Source organism: Planococcus citri, chromosome 4 (genome assembly GCF_950023065.1).
Source record: "Planococcus citri chromosome 4, ihPlaCitr1.1, whole genome shotgun sequence".
NCBI classification, from domain to species: Eukaryota; Metazoa; Arthropoda; class Insecta; order Hemiptera; family Pseudococcidae; genus Planococcus; species Planococcus citri.
The window spans coordinates 53568407-53585464 of NC_088680.1; the positions used below are offsets into that span (position 1 = coordinate 53568407).

At 32.7% G+C, this 17058-nt stretch overlaps 2 protein-coding genes across 2 annotated transcripts in view; both read right to left on the minus strand.

Annotated features, from left to right (window-relative positions):
• Window positions 1–2243, minus strand: part of LOC135845520 (cell adhesion molecule Dscam2-like) — a 135144-nt gene extending 132901 nt beyond the window's left edge. Inside the window, exon 1 of the mRNA XM_065364115.1 lies at window positions 2098–2243. The gene's annotated coding sequence lies outside the window, so the exon portion shown is untranslated. The remainder of the gene's footprint in view (window positions 1–2097) is intronic.
• Window positions 2244–10287: 8044 nt separating this feature from the next.
• Window positions 10288–12452, minus strand: LOC135844357 (speckle-type POZ protein B-like). Its single transcript, XM_065362520.1, has 2 exons — window positions 12251–12452; window positions 10288–12094 (listed from the first exon to the last, which is right to left on the minus strand). The coding sequence occupies exons 1-2, from the start codon at window positions 12311–12313 to the stop codon at window positions 10961–10963; spliced, it is 1197 nt and encodes a 398-aa protein (XP_065218592.1). The 5' UTR covers window positions 12314–12452; the 3' UTR covers window positions 10288–10960.
• Window positions 12453–17058: the final 4606 nt, after the last annotated feature.

The window sequence follows — 17058 nt, forward strand, 5'->3', positions numbered from 1 at the left end:
TTTTCAGATCTAACCCAACTGAACTCCTCTATCGCTTTTTGTCATTTTGAAGCTGATGAAAAAATTGAAAAGAGAGTGGTGCTAGATTTCTGCTTCATAATATTTTAAGATCGTGGTATCCCAAGTTTACGTTTACTCTGCAAAAATCAGAAAATAGGAAAAAATTAAGGAGCCTAAAATAAAAGGAAAAAATGGCTATTTTTTGTTTTTTTTTCATTTTTCAATTTTTTACGTCCATTCTCAATTAAAAAGAATTGAAAGAACGTCAAAAAAATACACAACCAAACAAATTTCAAAAATTTTTCAATTTTGAATGCATTTTTTGATTTTTGAAAAATTTTTGAAAATCAAATCTGGCTCAAAAAGGGGGAAAATTGAAAGTTCTCCAAGTTGAACAAGAAAGCTGAAAATTAATATGCATATACCCTATTTCCAACCCTCCCTCTCCTCCTCCTATCGATTTACAAACCGTTTCCAACTATTTTGAGCAGTTCTAGAGCTTCCAGAAGGCTTTTAAAAATCAGAATTTTCACAAAATCTCACCTAATGAATTTAGGATGATAAAATCTACTTTGTATTCTCTAATTTGAATATGCCAAGTCGATTTAAAGTGGTTTCTAGTCGTTGCAGTCGTATTTTGGAAATTCCATAATTTTCAGTCATCCCTCCACTCGACTCAGTATGTTGAAATTAGGGCTGGAAGTAAATTTTATCCTTCCAATTCCATTGAGTAAAATTTGTGGGAGGTATTTAGACAAGTCGAAAATAAGGTACACATCAAATTTCAGCGTTCTTGGTTCATTCGGTGACATTTTGATTTTTTCCCCCTATTTTTCATTCAAATTTTATTTTTAAAGTTGACCTAAAATCGAAAGACGAAATTCAGCACCAAAAATTTCGGCTAGTAATGTATTTTTGCAGGCTCTTTCCAATCCAAAAATGTTTCTGCCAGTTGGATTTCTTCTCTTAAGAACATAAAATACGAGTTATTTGATTTCAAAAGCGAAAAAAAAAATAACAAAATGTTCAAACGTTTTGAAAAAAATAATAAAATTTCGATCAAAGAATTACTTAACTAAAAATGAAACAAATGACAAAAAAATATTCAAAAAATTCGAGAAAAAAAGTGCAGTTATCTACTAAAACTGTGCCAGTTCCTTAGATCTCATTTTTTATGATTTTTTAAAGAGTCAATCAGCTAAAAATTAATTGAGAAGAAAGAGAAACCTAGATAAGGATCTGAATCTTTACCTACTCACGAGTTCAACCCTGGATAGATAAGGGGAAGGTTTTTGAAGGTCTGGGTACTATTTTCAAAATATATTTTTTCGATTCTCTCTTTTCCCAGGAAAAATTTGGATTTTTTAGAATTATCTACATATTTTTCTTATTGGATAACACTTGAAAAAAAAATAGGAACCTTTCTAAATTTGAATGATTTTATTCGAGTTTTAAAATCTGCTGAACGAACAAAAAAACAATCATAGCAATAGGTAGGTAGGTTAGGTATAGTACCTAATGTTTTAAGATTTCTAAAATCATCGATTCATTTTCGAAATAAAAATTGATGACTTGCAAACATGTCAATTCATAGATAGGTACTTATTATTTTTCTTTAAATTAGAGAATTAACTTTTTGCTGAGTACCTAATTTTTTCAATTTTTTAATTTTATAATTCAAAGCATATCAACTCTTACTTTACTCCACATGATTTCAAATTTTCTCAATTACTCAAACACTCGATGATTTTTCACCAAAATTATTTAATTTTTTTCGTGATTACTAAGAATTTTTTTATGACGATTTTCAAAAAAAATCGTTCCAAATTACAAACTAAAAATTCACCATCGCCAATATTAAACAAAAATGATGAAATTGCACATTTTACTCTAAATCTGCTAAAAAATGAATTTACATTAAGAAATATCATCACTTTCATCACATTACAAATTACTGAATGCATACCTAAAAATACCCTGTATATATTTTGAAATCTGTATACCTACTTCTTATGCTAAAAGTTACAAAAAAAAAAAATGCTGAAATTCTCTAACTAAGAAAAAATCTAGATACATAAAAATTAATAATCCACTCACCTCGTCCAAATTTCGAATTTTCCTAAAATCAAAAAAAAAATTCAAATGAAAAAAAAACTCGCGTCGAAAAAAATCACGTCATCGGAAGGATTTCCGACAACATACTGTACATGGTTCCAACGCCGCCACCAACGATAAACTGTTAAACAACGAAACCGCAATAAGGTAACTAACCGAGCTGCTGTACGCGAAAGGGATGAAAACACCCCCTCGAATTGAATTCCCCTTAAACGTTAATCTCCGTTCTCGACTGCATCGCCACCACCACCAGTGGTGACAATTGAGAGTTGTTTATAAACAAATTTCGCGACTTTTCTTTTTATTGTGGAAACGCTTCGACTATGAAAATTAATTGAAATGTCGAATCAGTAATGGCATTTTTCTTTTCGCGAGTTAATAAACCGTTTCGTTGATGTTTTGATTTCAACGCAGGATGATGGTCGTGGCTTTCAAAAACGTGAAGCTTGCGGTGGATTATTTTTTAAAGGGAAAGAAAAGTGGAGATTTTTTTCCGCAGGTGGTAGACTTTTGAGAATTTTGTGACGACGTACGCCTACCTGGATATTTTATTTGATTGCCTGATGCAGTAAAAAAAAAAAAGACGTAAGCCTAAAAGAAAGTTTACGTAAAAATACCAACTGGAAAAAATATTTTTCTTTAGACATCGCAATGACAACTCACGAAATATAAAGTGACCTATGAGATGTGTGAGGTAGGTAATTGCGAATTTAAAAAGAATATCTACAATCCGAGCCATAAATTTTATAAAGATGAATGTTGCAGATACCGTACAATGTACATGTTAGAATGGGCGTTACTGTCCGCACTTTTGTTATCAAGCTGGCAAAACTTTCTACATTTAATCCTCGGAATTATTTTATTGTGAAATTTTCGCGAAAAACTTTCACCATAATATAAGATCGTGTGCGAATTAAAACTTGATTCGCGAAACGTTTTGCGATACGTGTGTAGTCGATGAAATTAAATTTCATATACTCCCTTTGGCAAAAGTAAATAAATAAAATCGATTGATGAGCTATAAATAAACGATTACTTACAACTGAATAATTTCTACAACTTTATGTGAAAGTATAGTATTGATATTGTGCATACGTAATACAGTAGAGAAATTTTCAAGGCTGAATCTTATATTGAATCGTGTTCAAGTGATTGGGTGCCAGGAAGACTCTGAGGGTTGTATGATGAGTGATGGAAAATTTGGGCTTCAGGTTTGACCCCTTCCTGCACCTGTATTCCTAATTAAAAATACAAAATTTTCAAGAAAAAAATGAAAAATTCATGAAGTTTCAATTAAAATGCTCATTTATTTTGTGACAAAATAATGTTATTCTATGAAATAAGTGCTTACTTATTCATTTTTTAAAAAGGAATACTTGGAGCATAAGAAAACTAAAAGTTGGCCCCCTCCCCAAAAAAGCAATGAAAAATCTGGGTGGAATCGGAGTTGAAAGTATACCTAAATTGGTGAGGACTTGTGGTTCAGACAAACACAGTGAGAGTTTCACATTCAATATTTCCAAATATTTCAAAAAACGAACAAGAAACCTACTCCACATCCTGGCCAAAATCAAACAATCAGACTTAAAAACAACTGTGGTTGAGACATACACTGTTTCAACCAGTGGTTGTTTTCAGACCCAATTTTAGACCTGTGTTTGAAACAGACACTACTTCAATCAGTGGGTGTTTTCAGACTCAAGTAAGGACCTGTGGTTGTGACAGACACAGTTGAAATCAGTGAGTGTGTTCAGACCCAAGTTAGGACCTGTGTTTGAAACATACACTACATATTTATATCGGTGATTTGAACTGACCTACATACTGAACTGATACTGAACTGAATATTGAAATTTTATTTTATACCTATGTATTATTTTTTTATTAATTAACTCATTCATTCATCCATTCATTTATTCCGAATTTCCATCTTTCCTAATTCCTTGATTCTGTCTTTTCATCTTTTTGTCTCTTCGTCTCTTCGTCTTTTTGTCTCTTCATCTCTTCATCTTTTCGTCTTTTCGTCTTTTCGTCTTTTCGTCTTTTCATCTTTTCGTCTTTTCGTCTTTTCATCTTTTCGTCTTTTCGTCTTTTCGTCTTTTCGTCTTTTCGTCTTTTCGTCTTTTCGTCTTTTCGTCTATTCGTCTTGTCGTCTTTTAGTCTTGTCGTCTCGTCATCTTTTCGTCTCATTTTTTAGTCTTGTCGTCTTGTCGTCAGTTTCGTCTTTCCAACTTTTCATAAACATTCATATTTTGTTATTTGCAGTTTTAGATTGCATTATTATGTTTTAGAGGTCGCCCCAGTAAGCATTGCAATGTCACTATAACATCATGCAATATCACCAGGGATGGAAACCGTAACCGAAATTTTTAACCGAAATGAATTTTAACCGCTAAAATTATGAAAAATCTGTAACCATAACCATTACCGTAACCAAAATTGAAGATTACATTTTTTTTAACCATAACCTTAACCAACATTATTGGTATTATTTTTTTTAACCATAACCGTAACCGACTCATTTTATTTCGGTTACGGTTAGTTTTTTTGGGAAATTTTTCATTTTTTTTCTTTTGAAATGCGGCACTTTACATGAATTTTTAAATTTTAATTCAAATTTTTTGCCATTTTTTAAAAACAAATGAAGCTGAGAAGACCTTTTTTTTGAAATTTCCATCTTTTAATCTCTTTTCATCTGCGTTGAACCAAATCACATACCCATTTAATTATAGGCAATAGGCAAATAATGATGTTGATTGCAAATTTTTTTGAATTTGAGATTAATTGTAAATACATCATTTTTCATTTGATTGCTTTTATGTTTAAATTTTGGATTTTTGGAGTAATTCGTTGCAAAAATTTACAATTTTCTTTTATCTTTTTTTTTTGAATTTGAGTTCATTTTGTAAAAACATCATGTTCCATTCCCTCCCTTTGAGCTTTTGCTGGAAGCTCCACCTCAGCTCAAAAAATGGTGACATTTGATTGGGTGGGGTGGGGGGATAAGCTCGATGAAGTTTTGAGTAATTCGTTGAAAAAATTGACGATTTTCGTTTTTTTTTGGAATTTAAGATTTAAAAAAACATCATTTCTCATTCCCTCGCTTTGAACTTTTGCTGGAAGCCCCACCTCAGCTCAAAAAATGGTGACATTCGATCGGTTGGCGGGTGGGGGGGGGGGGGGTAAACTTGACAAAGTTTTGAGTAATTCGTTGAAAAAATTGACGATTTCCGATTTTTTTTTTTTGAGATTTATAAAAACACCATTTTCCATTTTGGGACTTAGACCTGAGCCGCAGGTGCATTTTAATTTTTTGAAATTGAGTTCTAAATACGAGTAAGTTTGATCTTTTGGCAAATAAAAAGAAAAAAACCGTAACCCTTATTTTTAACCATAACCTTTATTTTTTTTGGTCATAACCTTAACCCTTAACCGTAACCTTATTTAATTATTTAGAAAAAAAATAACCTCTAAAAATTAACCAATATTTTTATGCTCAAAACCGAAATCTCAAAACCGTAACCGATATTTTTTTCATTTCGGTTTCCATCCCTGAATATCACAGAGGAGATATGTAATATTGCATTGTGATGTCTCGTGACTTACTGGTGATATAAAATGTACCCAGCAAAATGGTCACCAAGACATCACTCACACCAATGTAGTGACATTTTTGCAATGTCACATAAATATTACACTGAAACATTTGAAAAAAAAATTAAAATCATAAAGATGATAGGGTACCTTTTAGTTCAGCAAATTGAGAGTGATGTAATAAAATAATATAATGTATTTTCTGCAAAAGTATTCTCTTCTCTCAACTCCTGAAATTTGGAGTTGAGATTTGAGGCTGATGACTCCACCGAGTTTCGCAAAGTATCCAGCACCCATCGGCCATCATTATTGAGGGCAAATTCGCATGAGACAGTATCTTCCTTATTTACTAATTGTCAACATACTGTATCTGCGAGAAGTAAAAATGGTATAGTTTGAGGCAAAAATGTCACCGTAATATCTTTTAGTGATGTCTATGTGATATCATCAAGGTTATATTTTTGAGACATTGTGGCCAAATATTTCTTTTTCCATTCCAAAGCAATGTCGTAAAAATGCATTGATATTACACTAAATGGATACACATACACAGCGTGTAGAGAGGCGGGTGGGAAATGCAGTGCTCGCGAAGTTCACAGGGGAAAGGTGAGGTTATTGAGGCGCATCCGTTCGGCGCAAGTGATACCCATCGAAACGTTTTGCAAGGGGGAAGAGGCGATCAACTTCAAATTTACGCGGATCTATGCGGCCACCAAATTTGAATTCAAAATCAAAATTGACCAATCAGATACCATGCGCAGAAAAAAAACGCATCAATAACTAGATAAGCCCCTAAGCTTCGTCGTTGTTCGTTGACGCGGGGTAAATGGACTTCCTGGGTATCCATTTAGTGTAATATCAATGTAAAAATGTCACAGGAATATTACTTTGTAATGTCCTATACACATCACAAAATGACATCACTATGATATTAATGTCACAGCATGCTTACTGGGTCTTAATGGTATAGTGATGATATTTTATAGGTTGATAAAATATAATTATATAGTTGATTAAAGCGCTTTGGAAGGACATACGAGGTTTCTAGAGACGATATATGAGATTTTCATCGTACTTACGTAAGACTTACGTGGTTTTTAACAAGGACTTAGGAGGTTTTAAAATTTACAATTGATGAAATTCATGTACTTACCTCGTAAGTCGGACTTACGTGTTTTTTAATGTTGGATTTTCGCCGATTAGAGCGCTAGAATGCGTTTTAGACTTACCTACAAGGGTTTTAAATTCGGATTCCTCGTTGTTTTTTTTACTAAAGAAACCACCAAAAAAATGCATTTTTGAAAAAATCTGGACTTACGAGGTTTTTATACCAAGCCATCGACTTGCAAAATGTGGTCTTGGAAATTGCAACACTTTTTGAAATTGAATGAAAAATTGAAAAATATTGCTTAGAAAATAATTTTAAAAAGTGAGGTTACTTCTTTTGTGTATTTAAAAAAATGAATAAATAAATAGGTAAGTAAGTAGGTAGGTAAATAAATTTCCAAAAATTGTTTTTTTTCAACATTTGGGGCATGGGGTAATAATTTTTATTTAATTTTAATTTTTTGGGTTGGTTGAAAGTTTTTCCAAACAACATGAGCTACATTCGAGAAACAAACTTTTCTGGATTATTTGAAATTTTTGCCCATTCAACATTGAGCAATTGTTGTACCTAACTATGTATTTGTTCTTGTTCTTCAATTTTGACCACTCTAACAAATTTTCAAGAAATATTAAGAGTTTTTGAGCAATATTGAAGGAACTTGGTAATTTTTCAAAGCACTGTGTGTGATTTTTGAATCCATTCTGAAAACCTGGGAGAAATTATTCAGAAATGCCTGCAATTTTTATGCGTACCTACTGTCTGTTTGTGAATTCATGACAAATTTTTGAGCAATGTTCAATTGTTTTTAAGAATTCTTGGAAACTGCCAAGGGAACTCTCCGTTACTCAATCACAGATTTTGCTAAATTGTTTCCTACGAGTAAAAATGGAGATCTGTAGAGAAGCTCCCAAAAAAATTCAGTTGTCCAAATAAAAAATTGAGGGCCTTGCGAGGATTTGAATTAAGTGAAACATTTCTAAATTGCATAAAATAATGCAAAAGTCAAACGAGCCGTCCTTATTTATGAAAAACACATTCCTGGACACATTTGATTAGGGGCAGTCATGTTTAGAGGCCCAATTTTGAGATGAATATGGATTATTGTATTTCTTGAATAGTCTAATTTTTTTTCCTAGAAAACAATGGCTCAAAAATTCTAAATCTGTGATTGAGTAGTTACAACTCTGTAATTTTTTTTGTGGGTCATATGCCAACTATTAACGGGTTTTGAGGACCATTTCTGAAATGAGAGAAAAAACACGTTATTTTTGGGGCCCAATTTTTCCAAAAAAAAATGTCTAAAACAGAAAAATATGTGATTCATTAAATTACAACTTTGAAAATATTTTTTCAGGGTAATATTCTGACTACCAACAAGTTCTGAGAACCTTTTATTGGCACTTTTTTTTTTTCAAAAAATGTCCCAAATTCTCAAAATGAACGGTTCAGCAGCAGCAACTCTGAGAAATTTTTATCCAGGTCATGTTCTATCTATCAATACATCTCAAAGGCCACTTTTGAAAAGAGGTAGAAAAAGTGTATTTTTCGGTCTCAATTTTTCAAAACAATGTCTTAAAATACTGAAATATGTATGAAGGTAGTTTGACAGCTACAATTGAAGGGCTAATTGTGAAAGTCGCCTTAGTCATTTTTTTGTTCACACAACTTTAAACATTTTTTTTTCATATTTCATCAATTTTAAAGGGAAAAATGAGTATTGTAATGCATTCTGGGATAGTTGAAGGTGTTTTTTAAATACTTGACCATGAAGTTTTTACATTATCACTGAAGCAGGACAACAATGTTTTCATTGATTATGTACAAAAATCACTGCTGACTAAGGCGACTTTCACAATTAGCCCTTCAATTCTGGATAATCATCTTTTTCGATCATATCCAACACAAGTGAGAAAAATGGTATTTTTCAACTCGAAGTTCAAGAGTTTGAAGAGTTGTACGCTTTTGGTCCAATTTAGTGAGAAATAAGTCCCAAAAATCAAATTTGAAGTTTTTAACCCTTATTTCCTCCAATATTTGAAAACTCTTTTGGCAATTTGACATCATTTTATTAATTGTTCGCCCAACTCATGTTTAAATATTATGAAAATTAAAAATTTTTGCTCAAAAGATTCCAAAACATGAAAAATTTTACAACTCAACCTACTTTTTTTATAAATGAAAATTCGACTAAAAAAGAATAAAGATTAAACATAAAACCGTTGTAGGTACATCGTAGATTCCTCTACCTACGTATAGTTCATGAATTGATCAAAAAGTTTCGCAGCATTTTCGAAACTACTTTTACGTACCTCAACATTATATCTACGCTGTTTAGCAATCGCATTTGTAGCAGATGTCACTCGGTTGATGGTAAACTTGTTACGCTAGAGTACATTTTACATCATGAACTATAGCTTCCGGACAAAAGTTATTGTTTCTTCAGGTGTTCGTGTATGTTACAAGTAGATGATATAGCTAAACGGTATTTGAAATTTTTTTCATTTCACCATATTCACTTAGAAAATTGCCTTCGAGGTTGCCCTTTTTCTAAACACAGTGAAAAAAGATTGACTCTTGAAAGCTCATAAGCTCAATTACATTCTCTATATATTTTCAAATACGACTCGTAGAGGGTATCTGTGGTGTGTTTCTCGGTGTACTGTTTTTATATTGCATAGATAATCGAGATGTAAATAATAGTTAAAAGAGGTGCCCAGATGTTACATACAAGGGTGGAAAATTTTTCGAAAAAAATGGCTGCGGTTTTGTTTCTTGCAAAATGTGCATAACGTCTGTTGTGTGCGTTCGCGAGCTTCATAAATATTAATTTTCGTCGTAAACGACTTTTCGAATTTTGTCGAATAGCTCTGAATGATGTAGATGCTTGTAAAAGTACTTCACATTGCTTTTTTGCTAATAATTTCGCACATGTTGCAGTTTTTTTTTCTGGATTTGGTTTAAATTTTAAACAATATGGCCAACCATAAAGACTATATACCTATCTACTTATTTAATTTCCAACAGTTTAACTCGAGTACCTATTTCCTAATACCTTTTCCAAGAATTATACGTACTTGATGATGATACTCGAAGAACGTGCTTTTAATACAGTTTCGATTTTTATGAAAGAGAGAGAAAAAAACGATTAAAAAATTCAATTCGTTCGACGACGCGAAATCTCTTTTATCGAATATATTTTCGAATTATTATTAAAAAGATATCGTTCAACTTGAATCCAACTCCAGGTTGATACAATTTTACATATATGTACACATCGTATTCCACCATTGTAAGCCCTCGAGGGAATATAGTTTAGCTATGCGCTTTGAAATTTCCAACATTACATTCTCACACTTCGTACAGTACCTATGTGTGCTTCTCTGCGCGTACATTTTTACTATACCTACCTACTATTTGTCGTAATTTTTTTTTTACTGCACACGTCCAATTTCGAATTGTAAATAAAAAAATTGACAGTCGTTTTGAATTTATTAGAAAGTTAATCGTAAGTGTCAGCTCAGCCTTGGCTATAGAGGTAAAATTTGAAAAGGGGCGCATTTTTTTTTTTACTATTGTCGTAAATTTTTTTATGCGAGATTGTGTCGAAGTTGAAATATCTCTACGTAACAAACCGATATGAATTTTTTTTACTTTTCATATTCGATGGAGTAATACGAGTACTACTTGCAGGAAAAAGAGGAAGAATTTCTTTTTATCGATGTACGTTTTGGTAGCTCAAATTGTGTATAAGCGTAGGGGTTACCAGAATTTTAGTGAAATCAGTGGAAATATTTTTTGCCAAAAACCGAAGATTTCCCATTTTCCAGGTTTTTTATGTTATTCTAACAATCAAAAATACATAGGTACATTTTATTGTGATTTGTTGATTTTGTTCCTATTGGTTCTATTTTTAGTTCAAAGGAGGTAATCAAGTTTAAAATGTAACTAATCATTTTAAATAATTTTAATTCTGTTTTTCCAAATACATACTTGGGTGGTTCTAAAGCTTATTCTGAAGAAGTGAATACTTGATGCGATATGTAATTATAAAAAAAAGTAAAAACCAATTCTTTGATTTCATAACTTGATTCACATTTTACAGTTTTGATTAGAATTATACCTACCAATTTACGAGGTGGGGACTTACTTTAATTTCTCTGCTAAAACCAATTTTAAAAATGATTCGCATGGTAGGGCTTTACACAATCGTTGCGAAAAAACTTGAAATATTTCGTTAGCCAAGTGAGCATTTGGCATTACCATACTCTTCCATTCGGTAGTATTCAACACTTGAACACTGTTTTCAACAATGAAGTCAATCACTTCTGATTTCAACTCCTTCATGTGATGCTTATCCGCAAATACTAACACATTAACTGCACTTTTAACAGATAATGTTTCAACCATCGATTTCAAAGCAATAGTTTTCAGCTCATTTAGCTTATATGCATCTGCTGCTGCGTAAAGTCGCTCTGCTAGATTCGCTGAAGTTTGGCATTTTCCAGTGTAAATGTATCGCAACACTTCATCCATAACGTCCACATCTTTGTCACTAATATCGATACGAATTTTTCTATGTTTTTTATCATCTTGTTCAATGTTTTTAAACGTTGTTGCAAAAACTTCACTGCGTGCAGCCAAAACAGCTTTATGAGCCGAATAATTTTTGCCTTTCGCTAGTAGCATGACGTCTGCGAAATCTTCATTTCCCAGTAATGAGCTAAAGTTATCGGTTACAAGACATTTCGTGGTGTTGGGCTCTGGTGAGGTTATGTTTTGTTGATCTGTCAAATTGCTGCATCGTAAATAATAGTAGGATATTTCGAAAGAAATAGTGACTGTATTTTTCTTTATGTGCGGATTTTCGGTAACGTCGGTTTCTTTGAGGAAATAATACCATACGATTGCGTCTTTCCCAGCACCAAGCTCGTGCAATTCTTTCCTTGATCGCACCTCTCTTCCAAAATCATCAAGAATTGTAGCTTCGATTTTCGCGATTGCTCTTCCAGATTTACCGTCATCAACCAATTTAAATGAAACTTTGCCGTCCGTAAGATACTCCCCCTTACAGAACTCAACTATCAATTTGCCTGTTTCATTTTTGGTAGTAGGAGACAAGTTCTTCGGAATGGTTTCAATATAACAATTTCCCCATCTCAGAAAACTACGAACATTCAGACTCAAATTATATCTTATGGTGTGAAATTCTGCATCTGCACTCAATTGGGTCCCATTGTTTTGTTTCGAAAGCGTTACAGGAGTAGCATTTGATGGATGCTGTAAAATAAAGAAAATTTGTATATTTAATCTAATATTACTTAGAAGTTTTGAAAAAGGACAAATATGTAATTAATGAAGAATTTCAAACAAGCTTTGAAGTATAAAATTGTAATTTTCTGTCTTAAAAATTACGATTGTGTAGAATGTTCTTACTTGAATAAAAATCAAACAAATGAACGGAAATAGTATAACCGATTTTTTGACCGACAAAATCATTATTACGTTTTTTAAAAAAATGACAATCACAATCAAACAACTTCAAAACGATACATAAAAATAGATCAGCTTATAAAATTACATCGACTTACATCCCACTTGAATATTTCTTCTTAGAATGATGAGAAAATAAATTATCAAGTATTGATGAAATAGATACCTACTTATCTGAAAATAAGTTTTCTATGTAGTTTTCATTTTCAGACTTGGGAACTATCTCTATAAAAAGCATTGTATTTAATTACATTGAGATTGATTAATGTTTATTTACTTTCTGTTTAGATTGAGTGACGAGTGATTAAATTTCGTATCATTATATCTAAGTAAGTATTAATTGATTTTTCCGAAATCGAAATGATTAAAATACATTGACGTTTTAATCGATATCGAAATATCCGATTACAACACACTTTTCATTATGATATCGATTTGATAAAATTCCCATAATTCATTTTTTTCGTAAAACTTTATCTAAAACTCATAGAAATTGATTTAAAAAAACACTCACGGATTTATCGTGAGAAGACCGACTTTTCTCTACATAAAAATATTTTATGAACAAATTGATTCGCTTTTTTTGAAACCCTTGTACAGCAATTGATCTGCTTACAATCCAATACAATCATTTACGAACGATTGAACAAATTGATTGATGTCTAGGCGAATCATTCGCGAACGAATTGCTCAATAGTTACTCAATCATTCGCGAACGAATTGATTCGTATAAGTGATTCGTTCGCAAACGAATCGATTCATTTACTCAATTTTTGATGAATCATTCGCGAACGAATCGATTAATTCACTCAATTTTTAATGAATCATTCGCGAACAAATATATTCGTATAAGTGACTCGTTCGCGAACGAATCGATTCATTCACTCAATTTTTGATGAATCATTCACGAACGAATTGAATTATTTTTTGTGAATTATTCGCGAACGAATTGATTCATAAATAATAAATCATTGCCGAACGAATCGATTCATATATATGATTAACTTTTGGTAAATCATTCACGAACGAATTTATTAATTGTTAGTAAATCATTCGCGAACGAATATTGTTGATGAATTATTCGCGAATGACTCGATTCATTAAATTATTTTTCGTGAATCATTCGCGAACGACTCTATTTTTTCAATCTATTTTTGGTGAATTGTTCACGAACGAATTGACGAACCTATTAATCAATTGTCAATGAATCATTCATTGTATCAATTTTTCGTGAATCATTCGCGAACGAATTGACGAACAAATTAATTAATTGTTAATAAATCATTCGCGAACGAATAGAATTATTTGATTAATTTTTGGTAAATTATACACGAACGAATTGATCAATTGCTGACAAATTGATCAATTGTTAATGAATCATACACGAATGAATGTATTCATTCAATTAATTTTTGGTTAATTATTCGCAAATAAATCGAGTACATAAATTATCGAGTCCAAAATTGATCCGTGTACATTCGAAATAAGAAAATCGATAAATTCCAACGTTTTCTGTCAAAAATCAACGTGCAAAAATTAAAAATTGGCTAAAAACTTTTGTGCCAGGGATACGATTCGAACCGTGTACCCTCCACACAGCAAGCCAACTTCATCGTCACGGGGCTACCGCTGTACCTATTTTCCCAACATTTCCAACATAGGTACCTGAATTTCCTGACTTTTCTTGGTTTTCCAAGAGATCGACACTCTAAGAAAAATAATAATTTCTGAACAAAATCGAAATACCACGAGATGTAAAATAGTCCAAATCGACGTAAAACAACCTATGATTAAACTGACTTTGATACCCCTCACCTCACCTTCAGAGCATTTTTCAAAACACCAACTCGAACCTCTTCCGGTTACAATACAATTACATCTATGGGAATTTCAGTGGCTTATTTCGAACGTTTCTCTACCTCTTAATGCAACCACATACGTGGGACGGTTGATGCAAAAAAAAATTCTATTTACATATTTTCTCTACGGTCAGCTCAGCTGTATGAAAACAGAGAGAGAGAAAAAAAGGTCGTCGGTGATTTCCTTGACGATTTTTTAACCCGATGAAGTGAATATTTTTACATGATTTTAACCGCGCTGATGCTGAGCTGTGCATATGCCATGCCATCGCCACCGGTAAAAGCCTACCTAACGTTACGCCTTGACGCGAATGTTACACGATTACCGATAAAAGGTGTTCGATAATTTGCCTATGTAAACGCCGTAAATATGCTTTTCACGAGTATAGTAGTAGGTACCTGAGATTTTTTTTTATTTTTTCGTTATCCGAAATACGTTACGATAAAAAGGTAATTTACATCCGAGTGTTGATGCATAATATTTCTAGTGTGCTATTTTTTCATACCATTTGGAATGGTAAAATGTACGTATTTGAAGCGACGTTAAGAGTTATCAGACAGGATATATTACGAGGGCAGGGGTAATTTATAGTTAGATATACAAGAGAAAAAAATTGAGTATAGGTTGGGAATAAATTATTCATCTTTGACAAATTCTTGGTCTATCCAAAAATTCATCTTTGTCTTATATGAACATCGTCTATCGTGCAGAACACCATAATGTAAGAAGATAATCACTCGTCGATGGCGGAAATTCCACAAATAAAAGCTTCGCCAACATTACCACCGCATACACGTACTCAAGCGACTAAAAATTCCGCAAATGTACGAGTATTCTACTCAGCAGCAGTAGCAGAGCCATATGGGAAAAATCTGCAGCTATTTTATATATACGTACAAGTCTTGGAAGAAAACGATTTTCACCATTCACCATTTGCCTTTTCGTCGACGCGACGTATATTTTAATGACTGCAAAACAGAGATAACATTGCTATCGTCAAATAAGGTCTGTATGATTTATGCGTAACGAAATACTCTTTACAAGCAGCCATATGCACTTCATCGCTTTAAAATAGGTACCTATCTACACTAAGGTACCTGCCTAGCTACACCCACATACACATACACAAAGATACAGATATACGTAGATAGGTAGTCGAAAAGCAGTCGCACTCGTGCTGCACGTTATATTATCATCTTTTTTACAGTAATCATTAATTCAAACGTCGTCCATATTACGAAACTTTTTCAGGCCAGCTTTAGGGGCCCGCAAATAAAGGAAATAATCGGAAAACGCCCGAGTAGAAGTTTAATTAAACTTAGTCGCGAGTTACTCGTGCGAGAACTTTATACTTTTAGAATTCAAAATAGCTTTGTAAAGTATCGCACTTTCAATTTATATCGTTTACGTTTCCCTTAAACAAATTTATTACCAATAAGGTATTACTTGTGTTTGAATTTAAATTGCGGATAATTCCAACTCGCATTCGTGTTAAACCAAAGTGTCCGCAGATTACGCATGTATAAGATATCAGCAGAGTACGTTGACGTTGTATTCGAATGAGTTTTCGTTATTCCCAAGATAATTCGATTATAAAATGATGTACCTATGATAGAGCGAACCACATACACACATCGAGTAGACTTATCAGATTCATCGTGGCAAATCACTTGTGCTTATTTTCTACGCCTTAGGCGTGTTTTAGTCTCTAGAGAGGCTGAGAAGTTGGTTTCGATAGAGATGGAAGTGGAAAACGTGCATTCAACAGTTTTTACGTCTTTCAGAAGCTTGAAATTTTCATTGCCTAATCAGAGTTGTTCGTATCGCTGATTTTCCTTTCTCATGTGCTCTTAATTAGCTTTTTTTTGAGAGGGGTGGAAGGGGGAGGAATTTGGCGTGTGACGGTTGATCTATTCTTATTGGAATTTCATTTCATCGGTGATTATTGAGGGGTATCAAAGTCAGTTCAATCATAGGGTGTTCTACATCGATTTGGTCTATTTTTCATCTGGTGGCTTTTCGATTTTGCTCAAAAATTATAATTATTCTTAGAGTGTCAATTTCTTGGAAAACCAAGAAAAGTCAGGGAATTAAGGTATGTTGGAAATGTTGGGGAAATTTTGGTAGGATTTGAGAGATTTTTAAATCTGATACATATTTTATTGCTTCATGAATAATGAAATTATCGGGTTGGAATTTTGTTATCTCTATGTGGCTCCATCTTTCTAAATGTGTACTTAAGAAGCTACCTAAAAAAAAAAAAAAAAAAAAAAAAAAAAGGTTGAAAATCTTAGGGCTGTAAATCAAAAAAAAAACCAAAATTTTTCAGTTTTTATTGTTTTGCAGTCTCAGTTTTGTACATATTACTTTTTATAATGTTGAAAAGGGGCAAAAATACATGCATGAGCATAATTTTTTTTTAAATTTAATTTTTACTTCTTATATAAAAATTTTCAAATGTATTGCCTCGCCAATGCTGGTATTTGATAGTTTAACATTTGACTATTTTGTTTTTGAAGGTTGAGGGTTAAAAAAAAAGAAGAGAAGTTCAAGTTCGAATCTGATAAAATAGCTGGCAAAAAAAAGAAAGTAATGGCCAAAAAAGGAAAATAAAAACTGAAAAAATGACATGAAAAAAATGTGAGCTTCACATTTCAGGTTTCGCATTTCAGTTTCGGTGTTTGTTTTAGTTATCCGGCCAAAAAACCTTTTTTAATTTCTCAAAATATTTAGGCCAGACGGAATTCATTCAACGTGCCGAGGTTGTCTGTCAGTCTGCTTGTCTGGCCTCTCAAGGTTGTCAGCGAGCATGTCTGGCTTCCCAAAGTTATATGGTTGTCTTCCCGCCCGACCTCTCAAGGTCATTGACTCGTCTGTCTGCCTTCTCAAGG